At 40.8% G+C, this 16,511-nt stretch overlaps 2 protein-coding genes across 8 annotated transcripts in view; both read right to left on the bottom strand.

The window, feature by feature from the left end:
• The window catches only part of CAPN1 (calpain 1), a 43,318-nt gene extending 39,888 nt beyond the window's left edge, over positions 1-3,430 (bottom strand). For 4 of the 7 annotated variants that reach the window (XM_058160156.1, XM_058160150.1, XM_058160151.1 and 1 more), the window contains exon 1: positions 3,286-3,421. The gene's annotated coding sequence lies outside the window, so the exon portion shown is untranslated. Of the gene's footprint in view, positions 1-946; positions 1,013-3,285 lie in introns of those variants that run through there. The other 3 variants (XM_058160154.1, XM_058160153.1, XM_058160155.1) reach the window with 2 other exon arrangements.
• Positions 3,431-4,630: 1,200 nt separating this feature from the next.
• SPDYC (speedy/RINGO cell cycle regulator family member C) lies at positions 4,631-13,599 on the bottom strand. The gene is made up of 6 exons (XM_058160746.1): positions 13,386-13,599; positions 12,465-12,523; positions 10,869-10,954; positions 9,936-10,107; positions 8,648-8,933; positions 4,631-5,813 (listed from the first exon to the last, which is right to left on the bottom strand). Exons 1-6 carry the CDS (start codon positions 13,597-13,599, stop codon positions 5,752-5,754), a joined length of 879 nt encoding a protein of 292 aa, XP_058016729.1. The 3' UTR covers positions 4,631-5,751.
• Between the last annotated feature and the right edge of the window lie 2,912 nt (positions 13,600-16,511).

Below are 16,511 nucleotides of genomic sequence, written 5' to 3'. Positions count from 1 at the left end.
CGCGGCAGTCAAGTTAGCCAAACGGTCGTTAGGTCTGGCATCCCCATTGACTTTGCCTGTCAGAAGGTCACAAAAGCAGGTCACATGACCCCCTTGGGATCGTCTGCAACCGTCGTAAATATGAGCCAACTGCCAAGCAGCTGAATTTTGATCACGTGACCATGGGAATGGTACAAATTTATTTATTTTATTTATTTATTAATTAAACTTTTATACCGCCCTTCTCCCGAAGGACTCAGGGCGGTGTACAGCCAAGATAAAAAGCAATAAGTATACAAAGTTAAAAATCAATTTAAAATACCTATTCAATAGTGGCCGAATTAAAACCGTCAAATTGACCAACCTAAAATACCCCATATAAAATTACAGAAGATTTAAAAATTTAAAATTTAAAATTTAGAAATTTAAAAAATCTAAAAAATCAGTCCAGTCCCGCTTGAATGAATAAATGAGTTTTTAATTCCCGACGAAAGGTCCGAAGGTCAGATATTTGGCGCAAACCGGGGGGAAGGTCGTTCCAGAGGGTAGGTGCTCCAACAGAGAAGGCCCTTCCCCTGGGGGCCGCCAGCCGACACTGTTTGGCGGACGGCACCCTGAGAAGGCCCTCTCTGTGTGAGCGTACGGGTCGGTGGGAGGCATAAGGTAACAGCAGGCGGTCCCGTAAGTACCCGGGCCCTAAGCCAATGGTCGCATTTACAACCAAATGCACACTTCGCAACTGTGTTTATGGTGCTTTCAGCATCCCACAATCCCCATTTGTGACTTTCCCACAAGCCCTGGTCTCGCTTAATGACTGTACCACTTAACAAAGACATTTTCTGGTCCCTATTCTGCTCCTAAGTTCCGGAACCTGTATTCAGCTCCCGTTTTGGAGGTACTCCTCGAATTACAACCACTCATTCGGTGGCTGTTCGAAATTACACTGGTGCTGAAAAATGCGACTCACATCTGTCCTCGCACTTACGACGGGCGCAGCATCCTCCCAGCCACACACCCATCAAAATTTGGGGCGCTTGACAACCGACGTGTTCCCAGGATCCTGTCATCACCATCGGTGACTTTTACCAGCCGGCTTCCCGACAAGTCAAGTCAATGGGGGAAAGCCGGATTTGCTTAACGACCATGTGATTCACTTAACGACCGCAGCAATCCACTTAACGACCGCAGCGGTTCACATAACGATCACGGCAGAAAAGCCAGTTAAAATAGCAGGCGATTCAGTGACTGCCTCACTTAGCGACAGAGATTCAGTCCCAATTGGGGTCGTAAGTTTGAGAATCCCTTGTATTGTATTTCCTCCTAAGGCCTGGCAGGAAGTTTGTCTTTTCCACAAAGGCCCCACACGCCATGCCAGCCTTCCCTCAAGTTCCCTACCTCCTGGCCATATTTCATGACGCCTTACTCTGAGTTTTGAAATGCAGGGAAGGCTTTTCAACTTCCTGGAAAGTTTGTCTACTCTGAGCAAGGGCTGGAGGCTAAAACACCCAGGTTGATTTCCCTACCTGGAAGATCCAGGCTGGAGCAACAAATTATTCCCTGTTTAAACATCCTGCCGGTTTTCTAGATCTGTGGCATTGAAACCTCCTGTTGAGAAACTAATAAAACCAACAAGACAGACACAGACTTCAGAGGATCATTAGAACTGCAGAAAAAAACAATGGCTACCAACTTGCCTTGGAGGACCTGTATACTGCAGGAGTCAAAAAGAGGGCTGGGAAAATATCTACAGACCTCTCGCATCCGGGACATAAACTGTTTCAACTCCTACCCTCAAAACGACACTATAGAGCACTGCATATCAGAACAAATAGACACAAGAACAGTTTTTCCTCGAACGCCATCACTCTGCTAAACAAATAATTCCCTCAACACTGTCAAACTAGTTACTAAGACTGCATTACTATTGCTATTAATCTTCTTATTGTTCCTATCCTCCCACTTATGACTGTATGACTGTAACTTTGTTGCTTGTATCCTTACAATTTATATCAATATTGTTTCCTGATTGCTTATTTGTACCCTATGACTATCATTCAGCGTTGTACCTTATGATTCTTGACAAATGTATCTTTTCTTTTATGTACACTAAGAGCATGTGCACCAAAGACAAATTCCTTGTGTGGCCAATCACACTTGGCCAATAAAGAATTCAATTCAATTTCTATTTCTATTTATTTCTATTTCTATTCTATAATACATCAGTGCAACCCAGTTAAGTGGCAAGTAAAGGCGGAGAACCAGGATTCTATCACTGCGTTTCCAGGAACAGCTGTAAAAATTCCCCACTTCGAAGTTTGGGGAACAGGTAACCAATTTCTACAACCACACTCAACCACAGCAGAATGCAGAACTACCTTTGGATTTAAACCATCAGCCCCATAAGGACTAGAATCTTCACTGGATCATCCTTTCTACAAGACAGGACTATCTATCATACAGATCCAGGTTTGCCTCCAGAAGGCCTAAAGTTGAATCCCAGAACTTTCCAAACAGTTTAGAAACTTGCTGATAAAATTTTGAAAGTCATGTCTATAAAAACCTGGTGCGGATGCCCAGCATGGTGACTCAGTCCGAAGGTATTTATATTCCTTTTTCTTTGCCTTTATAAACCTATGCAGGCCCCGTACAATTGTTAGATATGTATTTATTTATTTTTTTACAATTCAGCCACAAAAAATCGGACACAAAGCTGTGGGAAAAGAGCCCAGAAAATGCCCTCAAATGCACGGACCACAACACCCATCCAGGCAAGAGGTTGAGAGGGGATTGTAATCCAGATGTAGGCCAAACAGAGGGGAGGGGGGGGATCTCACAAACACTTGGCAGAACCCTTACTTTTCTGCAGAGCAAATAACCAGGCTGCTCCGGCCGCTTTCACCCAGTTGGAGAGGGGCAAATCCTCTCGGGGAGAACCCCTAGCTTCTCTGCCCATGCTCAGAAGTACCCTTTCTTCTGCATTAAAGCCACGGAGGGCCAGCAGGGGAGAAAGAGAGAGAGAAAGAATACAGAAAGCAAACTTAGCCGCTTTCGCTGCTCCTCCTTAAACCGGCGCGCTTGCTTTTCTCCAAATAACATCTGTAATACTACTTTTTATTTCAAGAAATAACAAGGCCAAGTGGAACCTCTGCAGGAAGAACGGGTTGCGTAATAGGCAGCTACTAAGAATATATTATATATATTTTCTGCTAAAAGGCCGATCCAAACCGGATCGCAAACTCCCAACACTTTTCCCTCTTCCAATCTCACCGCCCCCCCCCCCCCGAAGCAAAGCCTCGAAATCTTTACCTGCGCCCGGATTCGGAGCGTCTCCTCGGCCTAGGACGGAGTTAAAAAGGCCCCGATCTTTACACCGGAGGAGGGTAAGGAAAGGGGTTTTTTTTCGGCGCAGGAACGTCGCTCGGGCACCCCCCCTCCACTCCGCCCGTTCGTGGCAGAGCAACTCCTCCCTCGCTGGGCGTTAGCCAAAGGGAAGCAGCCGGAGCAGGGCGCGGCGGGGAAAGCCTTGCGCAAAAACGCACGGGGCCGGGGAGGCGAGTTGGAGACGGAAGAGGGGCGGCCCGGGAGGGTCTCTCTCGCGCCGATCCCCGGTTTTTTGGGGAGACGGAAGGGGCAAGAAGCGGGGAGGCCGATCTCCGCTTCCGCGGTTGGAAGCAGCCGAAGCCTGCTTCCTCTCCTCCGCGTCCGCATTCTGCCTGCATTGCAACACCCGGGGGAGCAGCAGCCGCGCCCGACAGAGAGAGCTTGGCAGCGCCCCGAAGCGCAAAGTCGGTTTGAGCGCAAAGGGGGGGGGGAGCGCACGGGATGCGGATCTGCTAACCCGCGATCCCCAAAGCGGCCGGTTTTGCGGGAGCGGCGCAGCCCTCTATGCCAAAACGCCGGCTTTCCCAACTTAAGCGCGAATAAGAGGAGCGAAACTGGACCGGTTGCATTACAGCCTGACTTGCGATTAGGAAACCCAGCCGGGGCTAGCTGCCCGTCCCCAACGGGGCGCACGCCAGCGGCGTCCGACTACAGCGCCCATCACTCTCGATTAGTGTATAAGTCCCTCTCATTATTTTTACCCACTTTTAAATAATCAGCTCAAGGTGGCGAACGTACTTCATGCTGCTTCCTCTGCCTGTTTTCTGCCCACACCAACCCTGTGAGGTGGGATGGGCTGAGAGAGGGAGGGATGGGCCCAAAGTCACCCAGCTTTCAAGGCTAAGGTGGGACTAGAACTCACAATCCCCTGGTGATCGGCCCACAGCCACCCAGCTGCCTTGCATGACTAAAATGGGACTGTAATTCAGTCTTCCCGTTTCTAGGCTCCTGGTTTCATTACTAGACTAAATCGGTCTGTGACACTATATGCAGTTGTTTGGATTCAGACAACCACTTGTCCGAGCCACTGTCTTGATGATGGTTTCTCCTTTGTATGTGTTGGGGGAGGGAGATAAATGATACTTTTTAAGTGGTTGAGGCTGGGACAAAGCTGAGACCCCTTTCCCAGTTTAGATCATGGGTAGGTTTCCTCTATTATAACCTGACTGTCTGCAGTATGTTTGCCCACAGCAAACCATGGTTTAATTTACAGGTTTTGTACACAGGCTAGCTAAAAGACAAAAGTGGGGGGTAATCCAGTGCAAAAGCAACCTGTTGTTTGCCAAGGTTAAGAAATCTGCCCTATTATGCCAGCTCCAATTCATTCTCTACCCAATTTAAAATTGTTGCTAGGGCCTAGATGACAGAAAACCATATTCTTTTAAAAAAGAGAGAGAGAGAGAGAGAGGTTAACTTTCCCCCCAAAATGTTCAGGGTTTTTTTTGCCTTTCAATTTTGCTCCGAACCAAAGCATATTTTTACTGGGAAGAAGAAAGATGATGGGGATGGATGGTTTTTGAATTTGATAAATAAATAAAAATCGGACATCCTTGCCAGCTATCAGTTTCAAAAACTTCCAGCAAGTAAACGTATTCTCATTCAGGCCCACCTGAAGTTATTATATTAATATAGTTAATGGAAGGTGTTGATTACCATTTTTATCCATGGCTTTCCATTTATTTGATTCTAGTTTTCTAATATTTTGTCAGCTGGCTAAAGGGCCGACAAGGTACAAAGGTGAGTCAGAAATGTAATAAATAGCCGTTGCATTAAGATATGGCTGAGGAGAGAAATGGCTTTAAAACCCACCCCTCTTCTCCCTTTCCATTCCTGTGGGCTGCCCCAAAATTTCCACTATATGTCAACTGCAAGGACTGCACCAGTAGCAAACTAAAAATTGTCCAAGTTTTTTCTTCCTGTGTTTGCCCTTGTGTCTTTTTTTTTTTAAAAAAGTTTTTTTTATTGTGTTTGAATAGCTAAGCACACGGAATGCCACTTTTTAATTGGCCTGCAAATCATTCCAGATTCCTTTGGGCTAAAACAGCCATTTAAAAACCTTGCAATTATACAAATAAAACGTGCTACGAATGAACCAGAGTAAAATGTCATAAAAGGTTTGAAAATATATCCCTGCAGCCTGTTCTTCTAGACGTCTTTATTAAAGAGTCATTCCAACTGGCACATTTTGGCATTGTACAAGTCACAATTCATAAGCTTTTTTTTTTTAAATATATACAAATATATAAGTATTACTGAGTGTCCTCTTTACAAACAGGAATATAAAGTGCTTATAAATAGAATGCCGCAGAAGTAGATGAAAGGACATCCATGAATTCTACTATTCCGGTGGGGGAAATCTGGTATGCAGAGGGGGTCTTCAGCCATCAGACATTAAGCCAAAAACTGCCAATCTTTCTCTCTTCCATCTGTCTCCATGGTGGGTCCCTGTAAGACTACCAAAGATTGATGTTGAGATTCGGTTTACGCAATGCTTCAGACTGCATGGGGAGGTTGTACTTGAAAACCGAAAAGGATGACCGTAACAGCCATCTGGGGTTCATTAAAATAGCCGCATTCTTTTCCAACTTGGAAGAGATTGCCCCTGCTACAGCTGCACAATTCTTTTGTTGATGTTTTAATGAAATTTAAAAAAAATATTTTGCTAAATTTCAAAAAGATGACTTGAAAGGAAGCAAAGTGAAAGTTAAAAAGAAAGTCAGATGAAAAGCAAGATCAAAGTGCAATACTGAAAGAAATAAACAAAAAGAATGGCTGTTGGCTTGCTTCAGTATAGATTTTAAAAAGCACATTCAACACTTGCTCTAAAATTAACAAAAGGAGAAGAAAGGTATGTTAAATATATTTGCCACCTTGAGTTATTTGTAAAAACAATAAAAATGGGATATAAATAAATAACTTTTAGAATCCCATATAATCCTAACCATCAGATCCAGGGGTGAAATCCAGCAGGTTCTGACAGGTTTTGGAGAACCGGTAACGGAAATTTTGAGTAGTTCAGAGAACCAGCAAATACCACCTCTGTCTGGCCCCAGAATGGGGTGGGAATGGAGATTTTGCAATATCCTTCCCCCAGGAGTGGGGAGGGAATGGAGATTTTGCAGTCTTCTTCCCCTGGAAGGAGGAGGTGGGAATGGAGATTTTGCAGTATCCTTCTCCTGCCACGCTGACCAAGCCATGCTCACCAAGCCACGCCCACAGAACCAGTAGTAAAAAAAATTGAATTTCACCACTGATCAGATCCCAAAAGTGGCTATGCTTTAATGAAATTGAGATAAGTCCTCATTCAAACTTGTATGCCATTCCAGCACTTTCAAAATACCACACAATAGTCAAAATTATACTGGGGAGGGGGGGGAGCAGTGGGCAGCTATATATATTTGGTTTGAAAAGTAATCAGAGGATGAATGGTGAAATTCTTGTATTGGGTGGGCGACAGAATGCTGCATTTCTTAAACATGATGGAAAATTCTGGAGGATTCAAAGGTTTGAATCTTTGATGCCATTTTAGTTGGTGTTAGTAAAGAAATTGTCCAACTGTAGATTTTTTTCTCCGCTGTACAGGTAGTTCTTGTCTTAAAACATTCATTTAGCATTTACTCCTATAAAATCTTAACATTGGAAGGGCTCTAAACGATGCTGCACTTCAATCGTTAGATGGCCTAGGCATTGGTATTTGAACCAAAGTTCAAATAATATATTAATATAAATTGCTAGTCCATGTATGCTATGCCATACGCTAAATGAATAGATAAATTGGAAGGGCTCCCCAAAGGACACCTAATTCAATTCCTGGCAGTATCTGCCTGATCTACAGGTGATCCTTGACTTACAATCATTCATTTAATGACCATTTGAAGTTACAATGGCACTGAAAGAAGCAACTTATGACGACTCCTCACATATTTGACAGTTGCGGCATCCGCACAATCATATGATCAAATGGCTAGAGAGAAAAGTCCCTGAGGATGGACTTCCAGTGTGAGTCTGAAAGCTCGGAAGACAAAACCTCCCAGATCAGATCCTGCATACGATAAAAATTTAGATGCTTGGCAACCGATGTGTATTTTTAACTGTTGAAGCGTCTCAGGGTCATGTGATTCCTATTTGTGACTTTCCCAGCTGGCTTCCAGAAAGCAAAGTCAATGGGGGTAAATCAGATTCACTTAACAACTGCATGTTCCACTTAGCAATTACAGTGATTCACTAAACAAACAAACAAAAAAGTTCATAAAATCAGGTGCTTTGCTTAGCAATGGAAATTCTGGTTCCAGTTGCGGCCATAAATCAAGGGCCACCTGTAATTTTGTCTTAATCTGAACAGAAAGATAAAAGCCAAATTATTTACGAGCCGGAAGAAACTCCTGCGACGCTTCCAACAAGGACCCTGGATTTGAATTGGAGAAATGGTAAGCTTCATTTCACCACTCTGAAGTTTTATCAAGACACTGGCACTGGTTTATCGCTCTGTGAATGCGCCAACCCTAAATGTTAACTTATTCAACACAGCGATAAAAGGATAAGTTCAATTTGTTCTTGGGTGGATGAACAAACAATGAAGATAACTGTGAAATGAATAAACTTGTGGGTAGAACAGTTATCAGATCCACAAAGCTAAACAGATATTTCCGTCACTGGAATTCAGCCAAAAAACATGCTTATTCGGCATCAGGTTTATTTCTAACTTTTAACCCTAAAGCAAATGGGGAATGTGTAAGATTGATTTCAAAATAATATACAGGTGGTCCTTGACTTACCACAGTTTGTTTAGTGACCAAAGTTAAAATAGCACTGGAAAAAAATGACTTGTGATCGTTTTTCACCCTTACGACCGTTGCAGCATCCCCATGGTCATGTGATCAAAATTCAGATGCTTGCCAACTGACTCATATTTTTATGACAGACTGTCCTGGGATTGTGTGATCCCCTTTTGCGATCTTCCAACAAGCAAAGTCAATGGGAAAACCAAATTCACTTAACCGTGTTGCTAACTTAACTGGAGTAACTCACTTAACAACAGTGGCAAGAAAAGTCCTAAACTGGAGCAACATTCACTTAACAAATGTCTCACTTAGCAATAAAAATTTTAGGCTCAACTGAGGTCGTAAATCGAGGACAAGCTGTATATTTCATTCCTTTTGAAATACAGATTTCAAAAGAACCTATTTTTCATTATTTTTTAAATGTAGATTTCAAAAGACTGCATTAATAGTAAGAGCGTTTAATTCAAAATGCTCCTAAAGATGAATTGAACATGGTTAGTACTTACTTTGCATCACGGTGTAGTTAGTCTCTGAATCCAACATTAGAAAAGGGCAGCTTTCCAAATCTCCTTTCAACACCTCTGAGGGTAGATGATCACTGGCAGGGGGAGTAGTGAACTGAGCCACATTTTCTTCCATATCCAAAACGCAGAGAAGGCACTCTGGGGGCGTAACACCTGGCCCTCTGGGGAAGAAGTCATTTTCATTCTTCAGGTAACTCCTCAACGCCCCGCTGTGGTAAGATGCTCGTTCACGGGACCAGGCCCAGTGAGAGGGTTCTCTCAGCATTATCTAGATAAAAAGGAAGCTGATAGTTATTATAAGAGTTGGTTTCAGGAGACCGTTATGTCAATATTGGAACAAACGCCTCCCTTTTCAGGGGAAGAGACCTGATGCTTTGCTGAGGTACATGCAGCTAGAAAGAAAAAAAAATTGGGTTTAACGTACACTGGAATTTACTGGTTCATATGCAGGAATTTTTCTGCAGGAATAAACCCGATCTTTTTCTCAATAAATCTTTCTAAATTTGGTGCGGGGATTTTTTTGTGCCCGGCATCTTCAATTTATTTATCAACATGTAAAAATGTCATGAAAAGTATGAAGTATCACTAGACAGTATGTATTAAAATGAACATTTGAATCTTGTAGTGTTTAACATGGATGTTACTTTTAATCTTACAAGCGTGGGTCCAATTACAGGTCCAATTCACTCATAAATCTATTTGTATGCCATCTATGTGGACATGCCCCTGAGGTTTTCTTGGCAAGATTTGTCTTAAGTGTTTTACCCTTGCTTCTTTCTTTCTAGGGTTGAGAGTGGATGACTGGCCCAAGGTCACCCATCTGCCTTTGTACCTAAGGCAGGACTAGAACTCTTGGTCTCCCACTTCCTAACCTGATGTCTTAACTATTATATCAAACTCGCTCTACTAAAACACATACTTGTGAAAAAAAATATTTTTGTTAGGCTACTACAAAAAACACCTGATAATAGCTAGTATAGAGCTTGTAGAGATAAGGAAGCTGCCTTACACCTAATGAGAATATTGGGCCATTGTTTTTGCAGGACATCAGGGAAGTGTCTTTTTTCTAACCCAAGGAGAATGACTTTGGACACACCAAATGCATACTATGCGTAACATTACATTTCATTCCATTATTCGTTGCTTTCCCTCAGTTACTCTCCATCACTCCCCCACCCCTGCCAGTATCTACTGTAGAGTTTCCTTTGCAGTATGGGGAAATAATTCTCCATCAAGCCACCGGTTTTAATCAGATTAAACTGCAGCTGACCTCATCACAACATCGCTGGCTAACAAACGCTCTGTACTTCATTTTAGCCCAAAAGTCATCTCTCATTTTTAAGAATTGTGGAAATAGTTTCCTCCAGTTGTCGCCAAGTGCCCAGGGGAAGATTTCATATTTATAGTCTTCCGTGTCTTCTTCCATGTCATTGGCTAAGTACCTATAATTAGGAGAAAGAGATGTTGGAAGCAGGGAAAGCCGCCGGGATTCCTTCGGTGACATAATACTGCATAATTTCTCAAGAAAAGCTGAGTCATTTTCTCAGTTTGAAATTCATCACTTTTTACAACTGTATAGTGCTATAATAGAATACAAAGTCAGATGTTGTCCACATTCAAGGACAGCTTGGAGCATGGGAATAAGGTAGTGGAACAACTATATCTTTCACTTGTAGTGGAAAGCAAGGAATAATTCCAAATAACAGCTTAAATAAGGAAGTACCAAGGAGAATCCCTCCCCACACTGAGGGTAAGTATTGTACATAAACAGAAAACAAGCCCCATTTCCTTTTAGCAATGAAGATGTTATCTAGTTGGTAACGAAACATCTAAGAATAAACAACCAAGCTCAGACAGCACCAAGGATTCTACAATTCAACTCTTAAGCTACAGATACCCTCTTCTATTAGAGTACCAAATGGCTCATGTCAATATAATGCAGACAAATGTTTTCCGCTTCTACATTACGTCCTTTGCTCTACATCATTTAAAGATTGCTTATGGATTATTTCTGAATAAGAATGGGAAGTCAATTCTGAATTTAGGGGATCTTTTTCTAGCCATCTCCAGCCCTAAATTCTGCCCAGATACGTTAATATCTTTAAATGGCTTGAGCCAAAAATCTCGGCAGTCTTTAAAGCAAAACAAACGAATAGCTATAGGACAACCATGAAGCTCAAAAGATAACAACTGTGGCACTTACAGAGCTATGAAGAGATTGATCCGTGTATATTCTTTTGTATGTAGGCCAGCTCGTTTAAAGTACATCATAGTCATGGCTATAAGATACTGAATGAAAAAGTGAGTTTTAATATTTTTAAATACTGGAATTGTAATATTGGGGACAGGGAAGAAAAAAATCATCCTAAGTACATGCATAGAAACAGAACTGAAGAGCCAAAACACCGGTACTTGCTTTTTATTAGGAAAGCCATTATTGCTCTGTGGACTTTGAGATGAGGCTTTAATAGTCAAATTACCCTGATATCACAGAAGGTTATTGAAAGGGAAAACTAAGTGGCGGCTTGCCAGCTAAGCCCTTCCTAGTAGGCTGTTTTTAAAAATTTCCTTTACTAAAGAAATCCACTAAGCAAACAAAACTCACAGAAAAACCCAACAACACATTTTCAGTTATAGCATCAGGAGCTCTGCATTGGGAAACACTTTACCTTATCTTGAATGGTTGAGTTTGGGTTGCTAATTAACATTATCACTGTATCTTAGCACAGATGTTATGTGAACAATTAAACATGCTGTTGCCATGCTGCCTCCTGGTGCCAATGCAAAACATGGAAGAACTGTCATTGTCCAAACTAATATCATTATTGTTAGCTGGTTTCATTCCTACAGCAGGACTAGAACTTGTGGTCTTTTGAATTTTAGCCGGATGCCTTTACCAAGTAGCTCTAGTTTTGGGTTACCAGTGTCCAATTTAAGAACAGGTTTTATTTCTGATAGGCTTCTAACTATGATCAGTACAGCTATAAAACAATTGACACACTATATTACAATTACTCCTTACATAGTATAAACAAGGAGCTTCTGCATTAAAAAAGAAAATAGAATGTAATAACCCTTCCTTGTTATATAGCTAGCCCTCAACTTACAATTGCGCCCAACATTTCTGTTGATGAACAAGATAGCTAAATGAGTTTTGCCCCATTTTACGACCTTTCTTTCCACAGTAGTTAAGTGAATCATTGCAGCTGTTATGTTAGTAACAGACTTAAGTGGATCTGGCTTCCTGAAGATTGCCAAGAGGTGATCACATGATCCCGGGACACTGCAACAGTCATAAATATGAGTCAGTTGCAAAGTGTCTGAATTTTGATCATGCGATGATGGGGATGCTGCCACACCATGCCACAGACCTGAATATGATATATAGTCATAAGTAACTTTTTCAGTGCCACTGTACCTTCGGTTACTAAATCAATGGTTGTAAGTTGAGGTCTACCTGCATTTGTTTATCTGAGGAGGTGTTTGGGGGAACAGGATGTATAAAGAAAAGAGATAACCAGTATAACCTATTTTTCTGGAAACTGTAATAATATACTCTGGAAAATGGAGGCAAAGGTCATTTTATCCACTGCCTGCTAAAAATTGTTTTGTTTTTTTAACAACAGCTGTTAAGTCTCTTATGAAAACAAATAAACAGAAGCCTATTCTGAAACATCCTGTCTATTTGTGTGAAAAGTAAGCTTCCAATATTGTCAATTAAAATTGAGCTGTAAAACTATGAAAACAGTATTTATCTAATATTGGAAGTGTTGATGCATGAACATAGCAGGAAACATACCTTATCTGAGATTCTGTAACATGGGTCCGTGGACAGGAAGTCTTGTACCAAGCCATCCTCTGATGAGAAATAAGAGGAATCCGATTTAAGCTACATGATTCATTATTACAAAGTTTAAATTCAGGTAATAACAAAGCAACTTATAGTATTTTATGCTATTTTATAGCATCTGAAAAACATTATTAAATAAAACCAACTCTTGATCATAATGCACAATAAGAGCATGACATCCTGTTACTATAGAATTTGCCATGTTTACACATTTAGAATCAGAAAAACGGGAAAAACTGGTGAAATCATTAAAGGAAATTCAATATATTAGTCCTCCCACACCCCAAAAAAACACATCACCCCATGTTTGAGTGGGAAAGAAGAGATCCAACATTTTCCTGGATGTATTTTTAAATGTCATTAACCTTAATTTTTGTTAATTTCACATATACATTCCCAGACGTAGCCCAAAGCTACCTATTCTAAAAATCTTTTGCCTTTCCCTGATCGACTTAAAATCAAACGTTTTGCCATTCTGAAGTGCAGAAGATATCTTAAATCAGCTAATCCATGATTTACTGAAAAAACACATCACACAAGGCCATAAAATAGAGGTTGGACAGCAATCATTTTGGATCCTAGATATCATTATGTGATTTTAATTAAAGATCCAACTGTCCTTCCATTAAATCCCATCACATTTAAGTGAGAGTGTGCGATTGCATTTCTTTTTTAATTGGGGGGGGGGAGAGAGATTTGAAGGCAAGGTTTACATTCTGTGCTGCCATACAGAAAATTGGGCAAATGACACAATGGGTTAAACTTTGTTTATCAATTAAGTCATTTTGCAGGGTAGCTGTGCTTTGAATGCTGTCCCTCTCTATTCCAAGGAGGGCTGAGTCCTAGCACAAGTAGATACAATTACTAGACCTAGGAGGTTGAAGAATGCTTCTTGTTCTTCTCTGCGTAGCAGGAAAAATGGCTGCTGTGAAATTTTCAAGGTTGTCGTGGAAAGTTCCCTCTCAAGCCCCTGTGTAGAACCACCAGTAACCAAAGCACCCTGCGTGCTGCGTTGCCGTGCGCTCCCTGGCTTCACTACAGCAGTGATTGTAGGAGGAATACAAGTACTATGACTGTCTCGCATTTTTCTTTGAGGTGGTTGATAGTAGAGACCCCAAAATGGCCTTCCTGGGAGGAGAAACACATTCACGCATCAAATTTAAAGCAGCCACATTGAATATTAGTTTTTAGAAACTTTTCTTCCCAACACATTAAACTCCTTCAAGACTCAACTAGCACTATAGCTAAATTACACTCCAATTTCTAACATCAGATTTACCTATTTTGTTTCTCCATGCCCCTAGCAGGAGAAATGGGAAAGTCTCAAAATAGCCACCTACATGTTGGTAACTATTTGCTTAACACAAGATGCATATATTGCTGAAAAGACACAATTATTCCATATATACTATACACCAAGCATTGGGTGGGTCAAAACAGAGTATACTGAAACACAAAAAATGTCAAAGTTATATTTTGGTCTTTAACCAATAAAAATGCAATGAATAAAACAAGCAATACAAAACTGTCCTCTAACAACAAAAACTATTAGCAACTACAGCCCGTATTCTTCCCTATTGCCAGCTCTATAGGGACATTTGTCACCGGTTGATTGCCTATTTTATTTCAATTTCTGGGGCACCTCAATAGCTTTTATCTGCATTGTTTAATAAACAAGATAAATTTATTTCTCTAAAAGTAGCAAAATTTTGCTACATTATGTGTACGTTTGCCTACAAATGATCGCTAATGGTTCTTGCTATTAGGGGATAGTTTTTAATTGCTCATTTCATTGATTGGATCTTTACTGATCAATGGCTGAAGTTTTGTCTGCAATAAAAGCAGCACTTCATTTTAAAAGATAGCTTATTTAAGGAGATTTCAAGACTCAAAAAGCAATGTTGCAGCTATTCTGAATTTGTACAACCACACCTTAATATTAGTGCTGAATTAACTGCCCTACTACCCACTTTCGCACAAAAGTAGACAAGGCAAATCTTGTATGTTGTGTACCTATACAAGAACACTTCAGTAAAACGGACAGTATAGAAATTTAAATAAATAAATAAGACACGCACTGCACTAAGCAACTATTTGCCCCAATTGTGGTATAAATTATTCAGTTTGGCTTTACCAAACACTCTAGGTTACAAACCACAATTTAAACCACAATGGTTACATTTATGGGCTAATCTAATTATGTTCTAGATTATCTAGGAAAGAGGAGCATTATTCCTATTTCATAACTCTATGCATGTGGATAATACAGTATTCAAAAACAGTTTTTTTGAATTTGAATTATAAGCTTTAAAATCCCATCTGATTGTAGCCCTTAACATGCTGTTCGGTGGAAACAGATTCAAAACTTCATCTGAAGCTCAATGACATTTTTTATCATGCAAATTATAATACAAGAAGGATCTATTATGGAAGGGATCCCATAAAACACAGAGCAAATAGTTTACTACCAAAAATAAAAAATAAAATACCACAGAAGTGGTATTGGGGCTTGGAGTTAAATGGGCCCAAGCAGGACTCATCTGAAATTATTCCCAATTAAGTTTTACATTTTACTTAACACGTTGTCATTTCTACCACCAGCAGAGACGAATTAAGTATTGCATGGAGATAAGTCAATTTTAAAGATACATTTTCATACTATTTCCAAACACTAAACCTGTCAGGATTTGGGATTATTCTACCCATCTCCTAATCTTCAAACCTGCCCCAAACTGCATCCCTGCCATTTTTTCTCCTCTTCCATATTTTTTTTTATGGGCTAGCCTCTTTTTTTTTAAAAGAAAATCCACAAATGCAAAAAACACAGTTTTGCAACACTTGCATTCCTCCTAATTATAAAAAAAAACCCAAACATTTCTCCCCCTTTTGAATAAAACCACATCAGGTACATTTCCTTTGGGGGGGGGCTGCTTTTGTTTTGCCATCCTGACAGGACTGCAGAGTTTAGGGGAAGGGGAAAAACACCCCCCCCCCTCAAAGATGCCTTATTTTTCTCCATTTTCTGGGCTAAATGGAGCTTCAATTGCGCAAAAAACACACCCTCAAACGGGAGTGGGCGTATTCAACCAGGGGTTTTTTTCATGCAAAAAAAGAGCAATGATTAAGTGCAGTCTCTGTGGAGAGCCGTGAAAGACACCAATAGAAGAGATGGGGGGGGAGAAAATGGCCACGCTTCTTCTTCTGCCACCATTCCCCACTCAGACGTTTCCCGCCAAAATTTTCCCGCCCTTTTTCTCCCCCCCCCCCCACCTGAGCACAGCAACAACCACCCAAAGAACAGAGAAGCAAAAGGGGGCGGCTCCAACAGCACCGCTAGCCTCGCCCACTTTTCCTCAGCCGCTCCCGTTTATAGGCTCGACTGCCGTTCCGGCTGCACCAATCCCCGCTAAGAGGAGGCGGGGAGAATTGGGATAAGCCGTCCCTTCTTACAATTCGTCCCCCCCTCCCTCCCCGTGCTGTCAATCAAATGTTGCTGACGTAGCTACTGCTTTTTCTGGGATTTTTTTTTTAAAGTTTTTTTTTTCTTAATGCCAAATTGTGCTTTGTTTTAAGAGAGGGTTTGCTTGCCAAAGCCGGGAGAGCTTGTAATTTTTTTTTCTTAATAGCAATAACACGACTTAAAACTTATAGAATAGAATAGAATAGAATAGAATAGAATAGAATAGAATAGAATTTATTGGCCAAGTGTGATTGGACACACAAGGAATTTGTTTTGGTGCATAAGCTCTCAATGTACATAAAAGAAAAAGAAAAAAGAAAAGAAAAAAATACATCAAAGGTACAACATTTACAACACAAATGATGGTCATAGGTTGCAATTTTTTTTTATATACCGCCTCATTAATAATGTGGTGCTTATTTTGGGCTACCATCATGCAACCAATGTCAGATGGCAAAGCTATCATTTAGAATAGAATAGAATAGAAATTTTTTATTGGCCAAGTGTGATTGGACACACAAGGAATTTGTCTTTGG

This window comes from Ahaetulla prasina, chromosome 17 (genome assembly GCF_028640845.1).
Source record: "Ahaetulla prasina isolate Xishuangbanna chromosome 17, ASM2864084v1, whole genome shotgun sequence".
NCBI lineage: Eukaryota > Metazoa > Chordata > Lepidosauria > Squamata > Colubridae > Ahaetulla > Ahaetulla prasina.
This window is presented reverse-complemented; position numbering and strand designations above follow the sequence as displayed.